Source organism: Lepisma saccharinum, unplaced genomic scaffold, assembly GCF_977018435.1.
Source record: "Lepisma saccharinum unplaced genomic scaffold, izLepSacc3.1 HAP1_SCAFFOLD_232, whole genome shotgun sequence".
NCBI lineage: Eukaryota > Metazoa > Arthropoda > Insecta > Zygentoma > Lepismatidae > Lepisma > Lepisma saccharinum.
Window position 1 is genome coordinate 72,033 of NW_028143009.1, and position 14,221 is coordinate 86,253.

Here is a 14,221-nt window from a genome sequence, read left to right on the forward strand (position 1 = left end):
GGGTTCTCGGCCTGTGTAGAGGACCGGTCGCAACCCACGATCGTAAGGAAACAGGGGAGCTACGAGTGAGTAGCGTAACCCGGCTTGGGAACTCTACTACAACGGCAGAGAATTCGACGTGCTGACCACACGTTACTCCGTAACTAGTTGAAGATCTCCACACATCTAGGTAGGATTGTGGGAGGGAGACTGGCAGTCAAGGCCCTTCAAGGGCTCTAGAGTATATGTTATATGTTTTTCGTAGTGACTAACTTACTTTAGAATCTTAGATTAAAGCACCAATAGTGGCCGGCAAGGGAACCTAGAAGAAGGCTTCACCCAAAGTAAATTAAGTTCCCTGGAGGAAAGAAGAATTACCGGAATTAATTATTTAATCAATTGCCAATGATTTCAGTTAAAAATAATGTTTTGCCTCTAAATTTATCATATTTTCATAGTTACGAAATTTCAATATGTAAGTTAGACTAGCAAATGCAAGTGATAAAAATGCAACAAAAACGACTAAAAATACTGAAAGAATGACTTAAAACCAAAACGGCCGAAAAAAACGAAAAACTAAATATAAAAGTAATGTTCTTTGGTTCTAATTGAAGGGAAACGGACTAGTATCAAGTTTATCGTTGTCCTCAGGGTCCAGAAAAGATAATTTTTTCAACTTTATTTTAATTCACTTTTCTGCTATTTTTGGCTAATCGCGAAGGCAGTGAGATTGAGGCAATATGGTATATTTTATTTTGAAGGCGCTATGTTTTTCATATTTCAACATATAAAATATTTCTGCTTCTAAAATGGCGTTCACAAAGAAACATTCATTCATCCTATATCAGGATGCGAACCTGGAACCCTTCGTGGCCAGTTCTTTCTTCGACAACTCAGCTCGGTCAGCCAGTGGTAAGAAATGCTGTGGTTATTAGTTTTATTGGTAACAGTTTCATACATCGGAGACACATTTCTTCAATTGTACACAAGAAACTACTTACGGAAATGAGTTTCTCCAAGGTTTACAACGTTCGTCGAGGTATTTTCTTTCATAGTGGAATATATTTGACCGGGAAATCATTTATTCTTCAAGAGAAATATCACACCGACGCACAATTGCCATTCCTTTCATTTGCTTGCCGTACGACAACCGGATGCTGCGTACCTTTGATGACGTAACGCCCTGTCAGTGTTTCAACCACCCTTTTTTTTACTATGCTTGCCTAACTTGACCAAACCTAACCTAACCTTATCGGAAATGGTTCGTGGGGCTATCCGTGAATGGTTTGTGGGGATATCCGTCAGCTAGCCGTGCTTATGTATAATTTCCACCGGTGACGAACACGATAGTAGGAATTTTTTGGTGAAGAAGGTTGAAACACTGCATATCCACAACGTGAGTCAAGATGTGTCCGCCATATTTTGTTCCGGAAGCGAAGAAAGGAATAAAAAAAAGCACTCACAATGTGAAAAATTGCGTTTGTTTTCGTGTAAAAAGCATAATGGCACATTGAACTATGTTCCGCAATACACAATTGATAAGTACGAACCATGCGAAACACAAAATATGCGATTTTAATGTGTCTCCGATCTATGAAACTGGTACCATTTTATTTTATTTAACACTGATGCACGGGCACTTCCAGGTGCCTTTGCCCGCCAACAAATGCATTATTATCATTATTACTGATGCTGCTGTTGTTGTCCTTGCGGTTATGCCGCATTTTCCTATGTTTGGGCGGCAATCCACGGAAGGTTCGGAGGAGTGTCGAGGAACTCGGGGGGGGGGGGGATCCCGCGAGGAGGCCAAAGACACTGATGGAAAGAAATTCGGATTTTTTTTGTGGGGGGATTTTTGAGGCCAAGATTATTGCTGGGGATTCGCACCATAATGTGTCTGTGCTTTACAAAGAATCACGTTATAGTTCATGTACTCTCTTGGGCAAAAGTTTATGACAGGAAATCTGTCGAAGGTTGTGGTCTCAAACAAGAAATTCAACTGCTTTTTGTACAACACAGCAGGCTTGCACCTTCCAGCCCGCGTTGGAAAATTATGTTTCCTTTTTTCTAAACTACGTAAGCTTATTAACAGGGCCCGGGACTTTATGTCCTATAAAATGTAAAATATGTATATAATTATGTCATATAAATTCGAAAATATGTCATGAAAAAATACAAATATGTCAGAAAAATGCAGAAATATTCCCAGTAAAGCCAGAAATATGCACAACAGTACTATAGAATTTCTCCCATACCCGATAGAGTAGAGTAGGGGCTGTAATGTACCGAATGTTAATTTAACTTTTGACAAATTTCTGTGAAAAGCGAAAGAGGCAAAGAAATGAGAACGAAACTTCTTTACTTCCCGTGCAACAATGAGAGAGAACATTTTGCCTCAATAATGTTTGCATGGCTATAAATTGTTGGCGGTACAAAAAAGTGGGGTATTATTGTTCTTCCTCCGTAATTTCCATATCCTGCCATCGACAATATGAACTATCCGTTGTGCTAAAGCTACGAAGAAAAAAATATGAAATAACCGATTATGTGCGAGAGAATTACGAAATTATACAGAAATATGTCTTATTACATTAAAATTGAAGAAATATGTTGTAAAAACGCGAAATTGGTGAAATATGTCAAAATATGCTTAGTCAAATTTGTCTATTTCGGCTGATTTTCGTCAGATATGTAAAGATCTCACCCCAGTATTAGATCCGAAGCCAAATGAAAAATATGTTATAACATAAAGTCCCCGGCCCTACTTATTAAAATCGATATCTATCGCTAATATAGATTTCCTTTCTTTTCTTTCTTCTATTCTAAATGATCACGTTTGCACGAGAAATGAATGCGAACAACAATATTATATAAATATTTCGGAAACGCGAGGCTCTGTGCGATGGCACGCGTCGCACACCCCTAGCGGCGGCCCTGTATCAATATAAGGTATTTATTGGCAAGAAAATAATGTAGCACAGTTTGCTTCAGAAGAGTGATTAGTTTTACCTTCTATTCTCATGTGTGGAATTTCTCCCTCGCATCTCCTTAAGACGGTGAATAGCCTCCACGAATATAGAGAGTCCTAGAAATGTGAGATGCTCATTAAGTTATACTGAAGATTCAAGACCTGACACATTTATTTCGAAACACATACTACGAGTACAAAATGTGGCTATACAGTAATTAAATATAATAATATGCAAATTATATACAAATAACCAAGTGTAAAATATCCCTTAAGAGGAACACAATATGTAAATATTTATGTAGGCAAAAGCAACGTAATGTGACCTGCCTTATTTATTTTAAGGCTTGGTATTGGTCTACAATACAAGGGGTTCTGAGTTCGAATCCTGACCTGGGCATGGATATTCTTCGTTAATGTCCCTTCATCAATTTCAGCGTCGCGATTAGTCCAAAGTAGCAGAAAGCGACGCTGAATAACAAAAATCAAATCAAATTGATTGGGACCTCGGTGACGTTGTGGTTTCGCAGTCGCTTTGTAATCAAAGGGGTCCCGGGTTTGATAACCGGTTGAGGCACATTGTGGTTCGGATCCAACCTTCTTGGACTGTAGGTCTAGTCCCGATTAGCCTACTTTTGTGCATAAAGTGGACTTAAGAAAACCTCCACTCTCATCTGAAAAATTAGCATTGAAATATTTTTGAGTAAGATCATTTTGGGGAATATCAACACAATGACCATAACTCACACCGAAAAAATTTCCTTTCATTTTTATCACCAACTGAAACAACATTAAAAAAATATTCTTGGAATGGCCCTTTGTATGTGAGATGCTAAGAGACCATTATGCGGGAAACAATGGATTCATAGCTCTTCCAAATGATGATGTTCTGTAACGAAATGTCTGCTGGTAAGAGTTTTGTGACCCTTCATACTCCGTACTGATTCGTAATTTTAAGACTATGCGCTAACCACACTTTTCCCAAGAACTTCTCGTCCACCAACGCAAGGGCGTTTCTCATTCTCTTCTTTAGCTGTTGCGCATTCTGCGGCATAGACGGGGCATAGACTTTGTTTTGTCACAAGGACCCAAATGCAGAAGTATAGGGGTGTAAGGTCTGGGAACTTTAAGACCCAGCCTGTTTTTCCTACACCTGTGGAAGTCGCCATTTTCTTTAACACTACACCAGCGCCACAATGACCGTGTTTACAAAAGTCTTGCTTATGAAAACAAACCTTGAAGATTTTCTCATTGCTATACAACAAATAAGTTGTTTGCTCTATTATGACGCAGATGTAAGGGGGGATATGATTCCTTCCTTACTTGTCCTCTGGCGGTTTAATTAACAGTTCACTTGTATCTTCGGATAAAGTTCAAATGTGAGAATATGCTGGGAGAGACACTTGCTCTTGGTTTTTCCATTAGATCGGGTCTCCCCTCGTAACGTCGTCGCCGTGTAATCAAAGGGTTTCTGCATCTATACCCGGTGGAGGTACACCTGGGCGTAACTTGGGGCCTAATTTTGAAGGGGCAGAATCAAACTGGACCTAATTTTGAGAGGCGCAGAATCAAACTGGGCCTAATTTTTAGAGGGGCAGAAACAAACTGGGCCTAATTTTGAGGGAGCAGAATCAAACTAGGCCTAATTTTGAAGGAGCAGAATCAAACTAGGCCTAATTTTGAGGGGGCAGAATCAAACTGGGCGTAATTTTGGGGGGGGGGCAGAATCAAACTAGGCCTAATTTTGAGGGCGCACAATCAAACTGGACCTAATTTTGAGGGGGCAGAATCAAACTAGGCCTAATTTTGAAGGGCACAATCAAACTGGACCTAATTTTGAGGGGGAAGAATCAAACTAGGCCTAATTTTGAGGGGCCCAATCAAACTGGACCTAATTTTGTGGTAGCAGAATCAAACTAGGCCTAATTTTGAGGGGACACAATCAAACTGGGTCTAATTTTGAAGGGGCAGAATCAAACTAGGCCTAGTTTTGAGGGGGCAGAATCAAAACTAGGCCCAATTTTGAGGGGTCAGAATCACACTGGGCCTAATTTTGAGAGGGGCAGAATTAAGCTGGGCCTAATTTTAAGCGGGTAGCTTAAGTTTGGGGGAAGAGATTCGAAAAGTTTTAAATCCAATAAAAACAGCGTCCAGGATTATTTGATATATAACTGTGACGTTTGTGAAATCACAAATATTACTCTTTATTACTTTGTTCCTCAGGTGCCCAAACTCGTAAATTTTTAATAAACTTGAAAATTTGGAGGGGGGCAAGTGCCCTTTTCTACCCCCGCCAAGTTACGCCCATGGAGGTACATCCTTTTGTATATACCTGTGGCATCCTCGATTATCACAAGGTATTTTAATCCTTGGAATCCTTCGAGGTATGTCGCAGTGTCTCGACATGATAAAAAGTTTGTTGCAGATTTATCGTTGTTCATGTCGAGACATAGTGGTTCGGATCCATCTTTAAACCGTAGGTCCAGTCCCGATTAGCCTTAATGTGCATAAAGTGCACTTAAACTAAACTTCAGCTTCCATTTGGGCGGTTTGCCTTGATCACTCACATAGTCTGCTAGTATCCGTTTAAATAGTTTGTAGTTTTCAGACAAAAAGTACACGTCAGTGGCAATCCCGAATATGCTGTGTATGGCTGCTTACGTACAGGATAGAAAATTACGTTTTCTGAGGGTTCGTGGGAACAACGTACTATAGTGCGCGTCAAATCTCCTGCATATGGCCTTGAACGGATGAACAGCACCAACGAATCACAGACGTGCGACGTTGCCGTGCTCTCCGTGACAAGGCGTTTCGCTCAACCACGCTGTCTCTTTTCCATGTGACTTTCGACATGGCACCGCTTCAGTGCGCTGCTATTGGCTATCGCCATATGCAGGAGATTTGACGCGCACTCTGGACGTTTTTAACAAAATTCGTGATAGTGAAGCAGAAAGAGATAGATAGATACATAGAATGAGAAACACAGAGACGAGGAAAATAACAGATAAATAAATAGGCAGAGAAGGGTGAGAGGAAGAACGAAATAATAAATAGCGATTTGTATGATAAGCCATTTGTTGATTTTTCCATCTTTACTTCATAAAATAAAGCTTAAAAGATTGCTGGAAAAAGAAAAAGGTTTATCATGAATTGGTTAACGAATAATTACCTTGATTGGATTATAATATTAAATAATTTTTATTATTTGCATGAAGAAAACGAAAGGATTTTTTTTAAATAGTCTTAACACTTCTACTACAAAATATTATTTTCATCTTATTGAAACTTAAGGCAATTTTTTCAAATTATGTTTCTCTGTACAATAAATTTTATGGAATGGAAAAACTTCGAAACAAGTAAATTGGGAATACTTCTTATGGCTCCATCTATGAGCTAAGGGAGTATAAAAAACGGAATATTTTAAACGGGAAAAAGATTCTTCCGACCCTAACTAGAGAAGGGTCTGACCATCAACCTTCAAATTTTGAGGCAAGAAGAAACCAAACGCCTGGTTGGAATGTTTGAATCTTCACCTCCATTGGCAGAAAAGTATTTTCTCTCATTGCAGTCGAAATCAGAACGATAAGTCATCCAGTGGTTGCCAGGTAAACAATATTGGTTTTAGCAATAGATTCGCCTCTTTGATTAAACAGAGTCAAATTCATTGGGCATTCTTTACAATTTTTCATTATTTTCTATGGATAGGCAACTCTTTTTTTCAATGTTTAGGTTATTTTGAGTATTTTAAATTGTTTTCTGGATGGCAATACCATTTATTGTTATATTGTGCTTTAATGCTTGCCGTACATAAGCAAACGACATAAACAGAAAAGATCTTCTCCATGTTGAAGTCTTTACTACCAAAAAACAGATAATTATTTTGTTTGATAATATCTCGCACATGTCTACTGTTCATTTTAATTCAGATTTATTGTGGCAAGTCAGTGCAATTTGTATTTTCAATAATTATACATGTTTTTTTTTTTTTTTTTTTTTTTTTTTTTTTTTTTTTTTTTGTAAATTGATTTTATACCTCATGTATATTCCAGTTTTGCAATAATCAGTGTGGCTTTCATGGGATGTCTTCCGGAACGAGTTTAAATATTTTGCACTGCCATTTATTAAATTGCTCCCTAAAATTAACCCATTACCTGTTAAGGAACTAATCACAGAAGTTTTTTTATTTATTTTTGGTCATTTTCTACTATTTTCGGCTCAGAAGAGCATCTTTAAAGTAAGTTACAGGTCATTAAATTCCTTGCCTTAGTGATTAAGAAAGAAAGAGATGGGAAAATTCAGGAATAATCGGAGTGTATGCTTACACCTGAAAAGGCTGTATCCACTCTTACACACATGAGAAGGAAATTGTCTGATGATTCCACCTGCAAAAACAGCTAAGATTGCAACACTGGTTTTGTAAATACTTGCAAAAGATGAGAGTTCTAAGCTAATTAATAATTAACATAGCATGACTTACGGAAAAGGCTGACGAGAAATCATAACGAACTATGAGCGATATCATTATCCACAGCACGGCCAAGAGCAGAGAAAGAACACAGATATGCAACAGCAGCCATCTGGCCAAAGCCATTATTCCCTCAGGTGGCGGACATTAAGAACCGCACCGTCTCAGTCAGTACAGCATTTCTGCAACATTACATCCAAGCCAAAGGCTGGCAGAAGCTTTATGAAGGAGGCCTCTTATTGGATGTAATAACATTTTATCGCCCATGATTCCCTGAACTGAATAGTGAGACAAAGGGCTCAACGAATAGGCCATGAATAGCCTCACAAGACTCTAAACCGGCTGCTTTTTGTGGCTTCGAATTGTCGTTTAAGAAGTAACAATGTGGACATCATTGGCGTATACTGTCCACTATGCCACGTGCTCTTAGGCTATGAATAGAAATAAGTTTACCAACTGCTAAGAAATCAGGTTGCCAACTTATAGGAAATCAGGTTGCCAACTTATAGGAAATCAGGTTGCCAACTCATAGGAAATCAGGTTGCCAACTCACAAGAAATTAGGTTGCCAACTCCAGAATCACCATCATCATTTCACTGACATGAATAATTTTATTTACAATTCTGGTCGATTTTCCTCCTGTAATTTATTCTCTAGACTTCAGGCTTCGCAGATAGCCTAGCTAGCCTAGAATATAGGCTCCTGGTGGACAAGTATGATGCGAACAGCTGCTTTCCCTTATCAGTAGAATCCTTAATTTTTAAATTAGCCTACATATTTTACCGCACCGTTTGTAGTCGCATAAGAACCTGAAATATCAATAAATTGGCTCTAATATGACAATCATATTATCATTTTATTTTACATATTTCAATTGATTCTACAGAGCGTCCGAGATGTCCCCGTGCACCTTCCTGCATGCATCCTGTTGCGACCGTGTTGAAAATAGGCAAGTGTTCGGTTGCTTGGGAAAGATTACGTTTTCGGGGTTGGCATCCCTGCTCTGAAGGTCAGATGGAACGCTCGCTAGAATTTGCATGTCAGTTGTTCCACCATGACTGGTGTAAGCGGACTTGCGGTGCTGAGGAATGGCTAGTGACGTTTGCATGTGTGCACGAAGGACAACACACGGGGCAAACAATGCACTATAAGTAATACGGCGAGCATCTTTTAATATAAATATATATGTGTTATAATAAATAAAAAATGTCATATATATATATTTAGGGCTAATATTACTATGTTATGTAATCTAGGGGTACTGCGAATTCTTGTATACCCTGTGCATAAAATACATATTGACGCAAATGAGTGGACCAGATACCAACATATTTTCTTGTATGCGAACGAGACACACCGAAAGTGAATGCTTGGCTTATGGCTTTTAGCTCTGTAGATACGCTGATTGTTGCCATTTGGAGCAACAATTCGTAACGGATTTACTTCGAAATACATATATTGTTCATGTCTTAAACCTGTTTTTCGTAATTACAATTATTTCTTAAAATAGATAGTGACTTTTGAGACAGCCTATAAACACATACACACACACACTCACACATACATAAATGAATTGTCAGTACCACATCTTAAATTTTTAGAGCTTCGCATATTAAGCCTGTCTAGTGCAGTAAACAGCTGTTTTTTCACTTACAAAACTCAATCAAACTTTTATGAATACCCTGTACTGTGTCTACGCTGTTGTACACACACACGGGTCATTCCATTTTATAACAGCCTGCCCCCGTTATCACAGCGCGCTACGACGTCAGGTGTCCCGGGTTCGAATCCCGGTCTGGGCATGGTTGTTCGTTGTGACTGTCCTTTCATCACTTTTATCATATCATCACTAATCCTCATCGCCGCGATTAGCCAAAAGTGGTAAACAAGCGAAGCAAAATCAATCAATCAATAAACCATTTTTAGAACACACTTGTACAGGGAACGGAGGGAAAATAACGGTATATCATTGAAATAAATTTAGCACAAATGGTTTAAGTATGTACTCAATTGTGCAGAATGGTATAGTGAATACGAGTAATACAGCGTGAGCACAAAAGCACTCCCTGGTTTCAAGATGTCATAAAATTAATAGTTACTTGAATATTTTGATAAAATTGATATCCAAAGCTCAGTTAACTCAAAATATTTTAATATCTTTCTTTTCAGAATCGCTAGTTGTGAATTCGGTAGCTAGAGGGCAGTAACATCGAAAATGGCGTTCACTCCGCAGCAAAGAAGCTAGTGCGTGTTAGAATTTGCCAAAACAAGCAGTGTTGTGAGAGTGCAGCGTGCATTTAAACGGAAGGTTAATGTTGATCCACCTACACACAAATCCATTCTGCAATGGCATAAAACATTTGTTGAGAGAGGATGCATTTGTGATCAAAGAAAAGAACATTCTGGCCGACCGTCCATCTCTGAGGAAATTGTGGAGCGTGTGCGAGAAGCCTTTGTACGCAGTCCCAGAAAATCTACACGTCAAGCCAGCAGGCAGTTGCAGGTGCCACAAACTACCATAAGCAAGATTTTACGGAAGCGTTTGCGTTTTCACCCGTATCGGCTGCAATTGGTTCAAAAGTTATATCCACAAGACAAGGTAAAGCGACGTGAGTTTTGCGAGACTATCCACACTTTAATGGAGGACGATGAAACCTTTCTGACAAAGGTCATTTTTAGTGATGAGGCGACCTTCCACTTGAGTGGAAAAGTGAACAGGCATAATGTTAGGATCTGGGGAAGCGAGCATCCGCATGCCACTCTTGATGTGGAACGTGACTCACCCAAGGTGAATGTTTTTTGTGGAGTGTCAGAGCGTCGAGTGTACGGTCCGTTCTTCTTTGAGGGGCCAACAATCACAGGTGAAAGCTACTTAACAATGCTACGTGACTGGTTAATTCCTCAACTTGCTGCAGAGAGAGGTGACTACATTCTACAACAGGATGGAGCGCCACCACACTGGCATCAATCTGTACGCAGCTTTCTGAATGACAACCTCCCACACCGCTGGATACGACGAGCTGGACCCAATGATCAAAATCTATGCAAGTGGCCCCCACGATCACAGGACATGGCAGTTTGTGACTTTTTGCTTTGGGGGTTCGTGAAGGACCAGGTCTATGTACCTCCACTACCCACAACCTTGAATCATCTTCAGGAACGCATCAGTACAGCTGTCAACTTCATCACACCGGATTCGCTTGAGAAGGTGTGGTTGGAACTGGATTATCGTCTCGATGTTTCCCGCGTAACAGGTGGCGCGCACATTGAGCATTTGTAATTCGAATGAACACCACGAAAACTTCACGAGTTTTTACAACTACTGTGAACATTTCTGTAGAATACTACTTTTGGTATTAAAGTTATACCCTTTCAAAACCAGGGAGTGTTTTTGTGCTCAAGCTGTATATTAAAAATACGACATCGAAATGTTTTTGGAAGATCCGCCATCTTGGAAAATGGTGGCAATAACCTGCTTCTTGACATATTTGAGACTTTTGTGATAAGTTTATTTTATTTGTTTGTATGCATATCCGTATGTGGGTTTTTCTGTATAGCAGAAATCTCTAATATCATTCAAATTGAAACATGCAATGCTGAAAGGACGTTAAGCAAAGAGGTGAATCTATTGCTAAAACCAATATTGTTTACCTGGCAACCACTGGATGACTTATCGTTCTGATTTCGACTGCAATGAGAGAAAATACTTTTCCGCCAATGGAGGTGAAGATTCAAACATTCCAACCAGGCGTTTGGTTTCTTCTTGCCTCAACATTTGAAGGTTGATGGTCGGACCCATTTCTAGTTAGGACCGGAAGAATTTTTTTCCCATTTAAAATATTCCGTTTTTTATACTCCTTTAGCTCATAGATGGAGCCATAAAAAGTGTTCCCAATTTACTTGTTTCGAAGTTTTTACATTCCATAAAAATTTATTGTACAAGAGAAATATAATTTCAAGACATTGCCTTAAGTTTCAATAAGATGTAAATAATATTTTGTAGTAGAAGTGTTTAGATTATTTTTTAAAAATCCTTTCGTTTTCTTCATGCAAATAATAAAAAATAATCAATATTATAATCCAATCAAGGTAATTATTCATTAACCAAGGGAATTTTGTCTGACAATTATTTTAAAGCAATATATGTCCAGAAAGTACGCTGTTTTGTTTGACAAACCTAAACACCATGAAACTTCTTTTAGATTTCTACTTTACTATTTCCCTAGTAGCCTATTCATCGTAGCGTGGGGTGTAAGGTGTGACGCTTTCAAAGCACAAATGTCAACCTACCTTCCACGTAGTACACCCTGGACTGCATTGTTGTATGCTAACGAGACTCTGGCGCCCCGACCTGCATCTAGTATACTTATTCATTCAACTTATCGTATCACCATTCATCTTCCCAATCGTTGCGATTAGCCAAAAGTGGCAGAAAAAACGACGTAAATAACATAATACAACCAATCAATATTTAGTACAAATTTTCAATAGTTATAGGCGCTCCCCGTTGGTGTAGTGGTAACTACTCTGATGGGAGTACATTGCACTTTGCACTGTAGGTCCAGTCCTGATTAGTCTATCTGAGCATAAAAATGTACTTAAACTACAGTAGTTATATACATTATAAACATATCCGTTTACATATGAATAGATTAAAAGAGGAAGATAAATTAAGATTATTTGAAAATAAAATCCCTATCAAAATATCTAGACTTAAAAGTGATGAAGTGACAGGTGAGTATAGAAGGTTTACATAATTTACAACTGTATAATTTGTATTCATGTCCAGATATTATTAGAATAATTAAATCAAGAAGACTTAGGTAGGGAGGCCATGTTGCACGAATGGGAGAGGAAAGAAGAGTTTTCAGGATTCTTGTTTGGAAACCTGATGGTAACAGGCCTGTAGGAAAGCCAAGACGAAGATGAAGGGATAACGTTGAGATGGACCTAAAGGATGGAAAAGATTGGGGTGATATTGCCCATGATAGGGACAGATGGAAGGCTTGTGTTGCTGCAGCCATAAACCTTCTGGTTTAAGATGGCTAGAGAATTAATTAGTTATTTATATCCATTTAGATGTATGAAATAAATCTTAATAAAATCCATGCCTATACTCCACGACAAACTTAAATAAAGCCTGACCTTAAGTTCCTCAGAATCTTGAAGAAGCATGTGATCAGACATGTATCATTTTAAAATTTGTCCGGAACTAAATATTTGGTTAACTATGGACATACAAGGACCCCCCTAAAGAAACCGAACTGTCAAAAAAATGAACCAAACCAAATAAAAAGTACTGTATTCTGGCAACACTGCAAAGAGCTATATTTAAACTTCCCGTCAGTGCATGTTTCAACCTGCAGTCGGTATGGACTGGTTAAGTCATGACGTCACGTCCGTTGATAGGCAGCCATATTGTTTCTAAACAACTGGTTGCTAAGGAAGCTATTGAAGGGCAGGTGCGTTGTTTTTAAGACTACGTTATGACTTCGATCAAGTTCCATGCAATTGTGGAGTACTTCCACGACGAAGTGAAACTTGTAGAACGAGGTGAAAATGCGGTTGATTCAGGCCACGTCGATAAAGTTACGTATGATGGAGATATGTCTTCTCTTCGTGGATGCATCAGCGCCAGCATGAAGAAGAAAAGTTACGACGTGGAGGTAAGTGAAATTTGAGTAATGTTCTCTCAGAGATCCTTTTTCAAGAAAATTGCGTGCAATTTGTAACTTTGCGTCGTTAAAAGCTGCAACATATTGCGGACCAATACTGTGAAGAGAATGTCTCATTATTACTAGTATGTTGGACAACCCATTATTATCAAACTTCTCAGTACAAATTAACGTAACGAGTGAATAATTAAAATATTATTTGTTTCTCTTATCACTTCCTGCATCAACGTATTTGTTTGCGAGAATTTGAACATGTAATTAACAACATTTACCTAAATGTTGTTAATAAATATTGAGCAGCAAGCGCGGGAGTGTAGCAGATATTAGTAATGTACAAAATTACTGTGAATTAACGGCCCAATTTCCTTTGGTTTTATTGCGATTTTATCATGCAATTTTAATATAGTTTGATTTTCATTTACTTCTGTTAACACTTACTGCGAAGTTTTAGCGATTACTTAAGTTTTTTTAATATATATACCTTCGTAGTTAGGTTAGGCAGACCAGGTTTGGTTCTCTTAGCATTAAAAGTGCCTAAATGCATTCTACTAAGGTTCCGATCTACTTCTACATTAATTCCCACAAGTCTACGATACTTACCGTCGCTTGTCAATGGAAAATGCATTATCCATGGGAAGCATGCATGCGTAAGGTAATTTTGAAATTGTGTTTTTCAACATAAATAACTAGTTTTCGAAATCCAAACAGTGCTCATTACTTTAAGGAAGGTTCAAATTTCGTGTGACAATGATTGCAAATTAGTCTTCATGCTATGAGAATTTGAAAAACAATCAGAACCGTGACTGACATGTACATCCTCGAAAATTTCAACTACATTAAATTTAATAGACAGGTTTCAGTGTTAACGTAAAATAAAATATTCATTAATTTATTTTCCATTCATTAGATCATAATGTACATGATGTTGAACAGGTCAATTCATTTACAATAACATATATCAACACACTATTACATTTACATCGATCTTATCTTCTCGGAAAAAAAAGTAAAGACAACTATCATATCTGTCACTAATTTGGTTATAAGAAAGAAACAAAACATAACTCGTATCCTAATATGAAGTAATATAGCCCAGCAAAGTGAAAAAAAGCAATGGAAATTGCCTATTTTATG

The 14,221-nt window shown here is 38.3% G+C and overlaps 1 protein-coding gene across 5 annotated transcripts in view; it reads right to left on the reverse strand.

The window, feature by feature from the left end:
- Positions 1-7,614, reverse strand: part of LOC145982537 (uncharacterized) — a 31,752-nt gene extending 24,138 nt beyond the window's left edge. For all 5 annotated transcript variants that reach the window (XM_083115991.1, XM_083115993.1, XM_083115992.1 and 2 more), the window contains exons 1-2: positions 7,425-7,614; positions 2,989-3,064 (exon numbers count right to left, since the gene is read on the reverse strand). In XM_083115991.1, the coding sequence (XP_082972117.1) occupies positions 2,989-3,064; positions 7,425-7,538 (190 nt within the window). In that variant the 5' untranslated portion in view covers positions 7,539-7,614. The remainder of the gene's footprint in view (positions 1-2,988; positions 3,065-7,424) is intronic.
- Between the last annotated feature and the right edge of the window lie 6,607 nt (positions 7,615-14,221).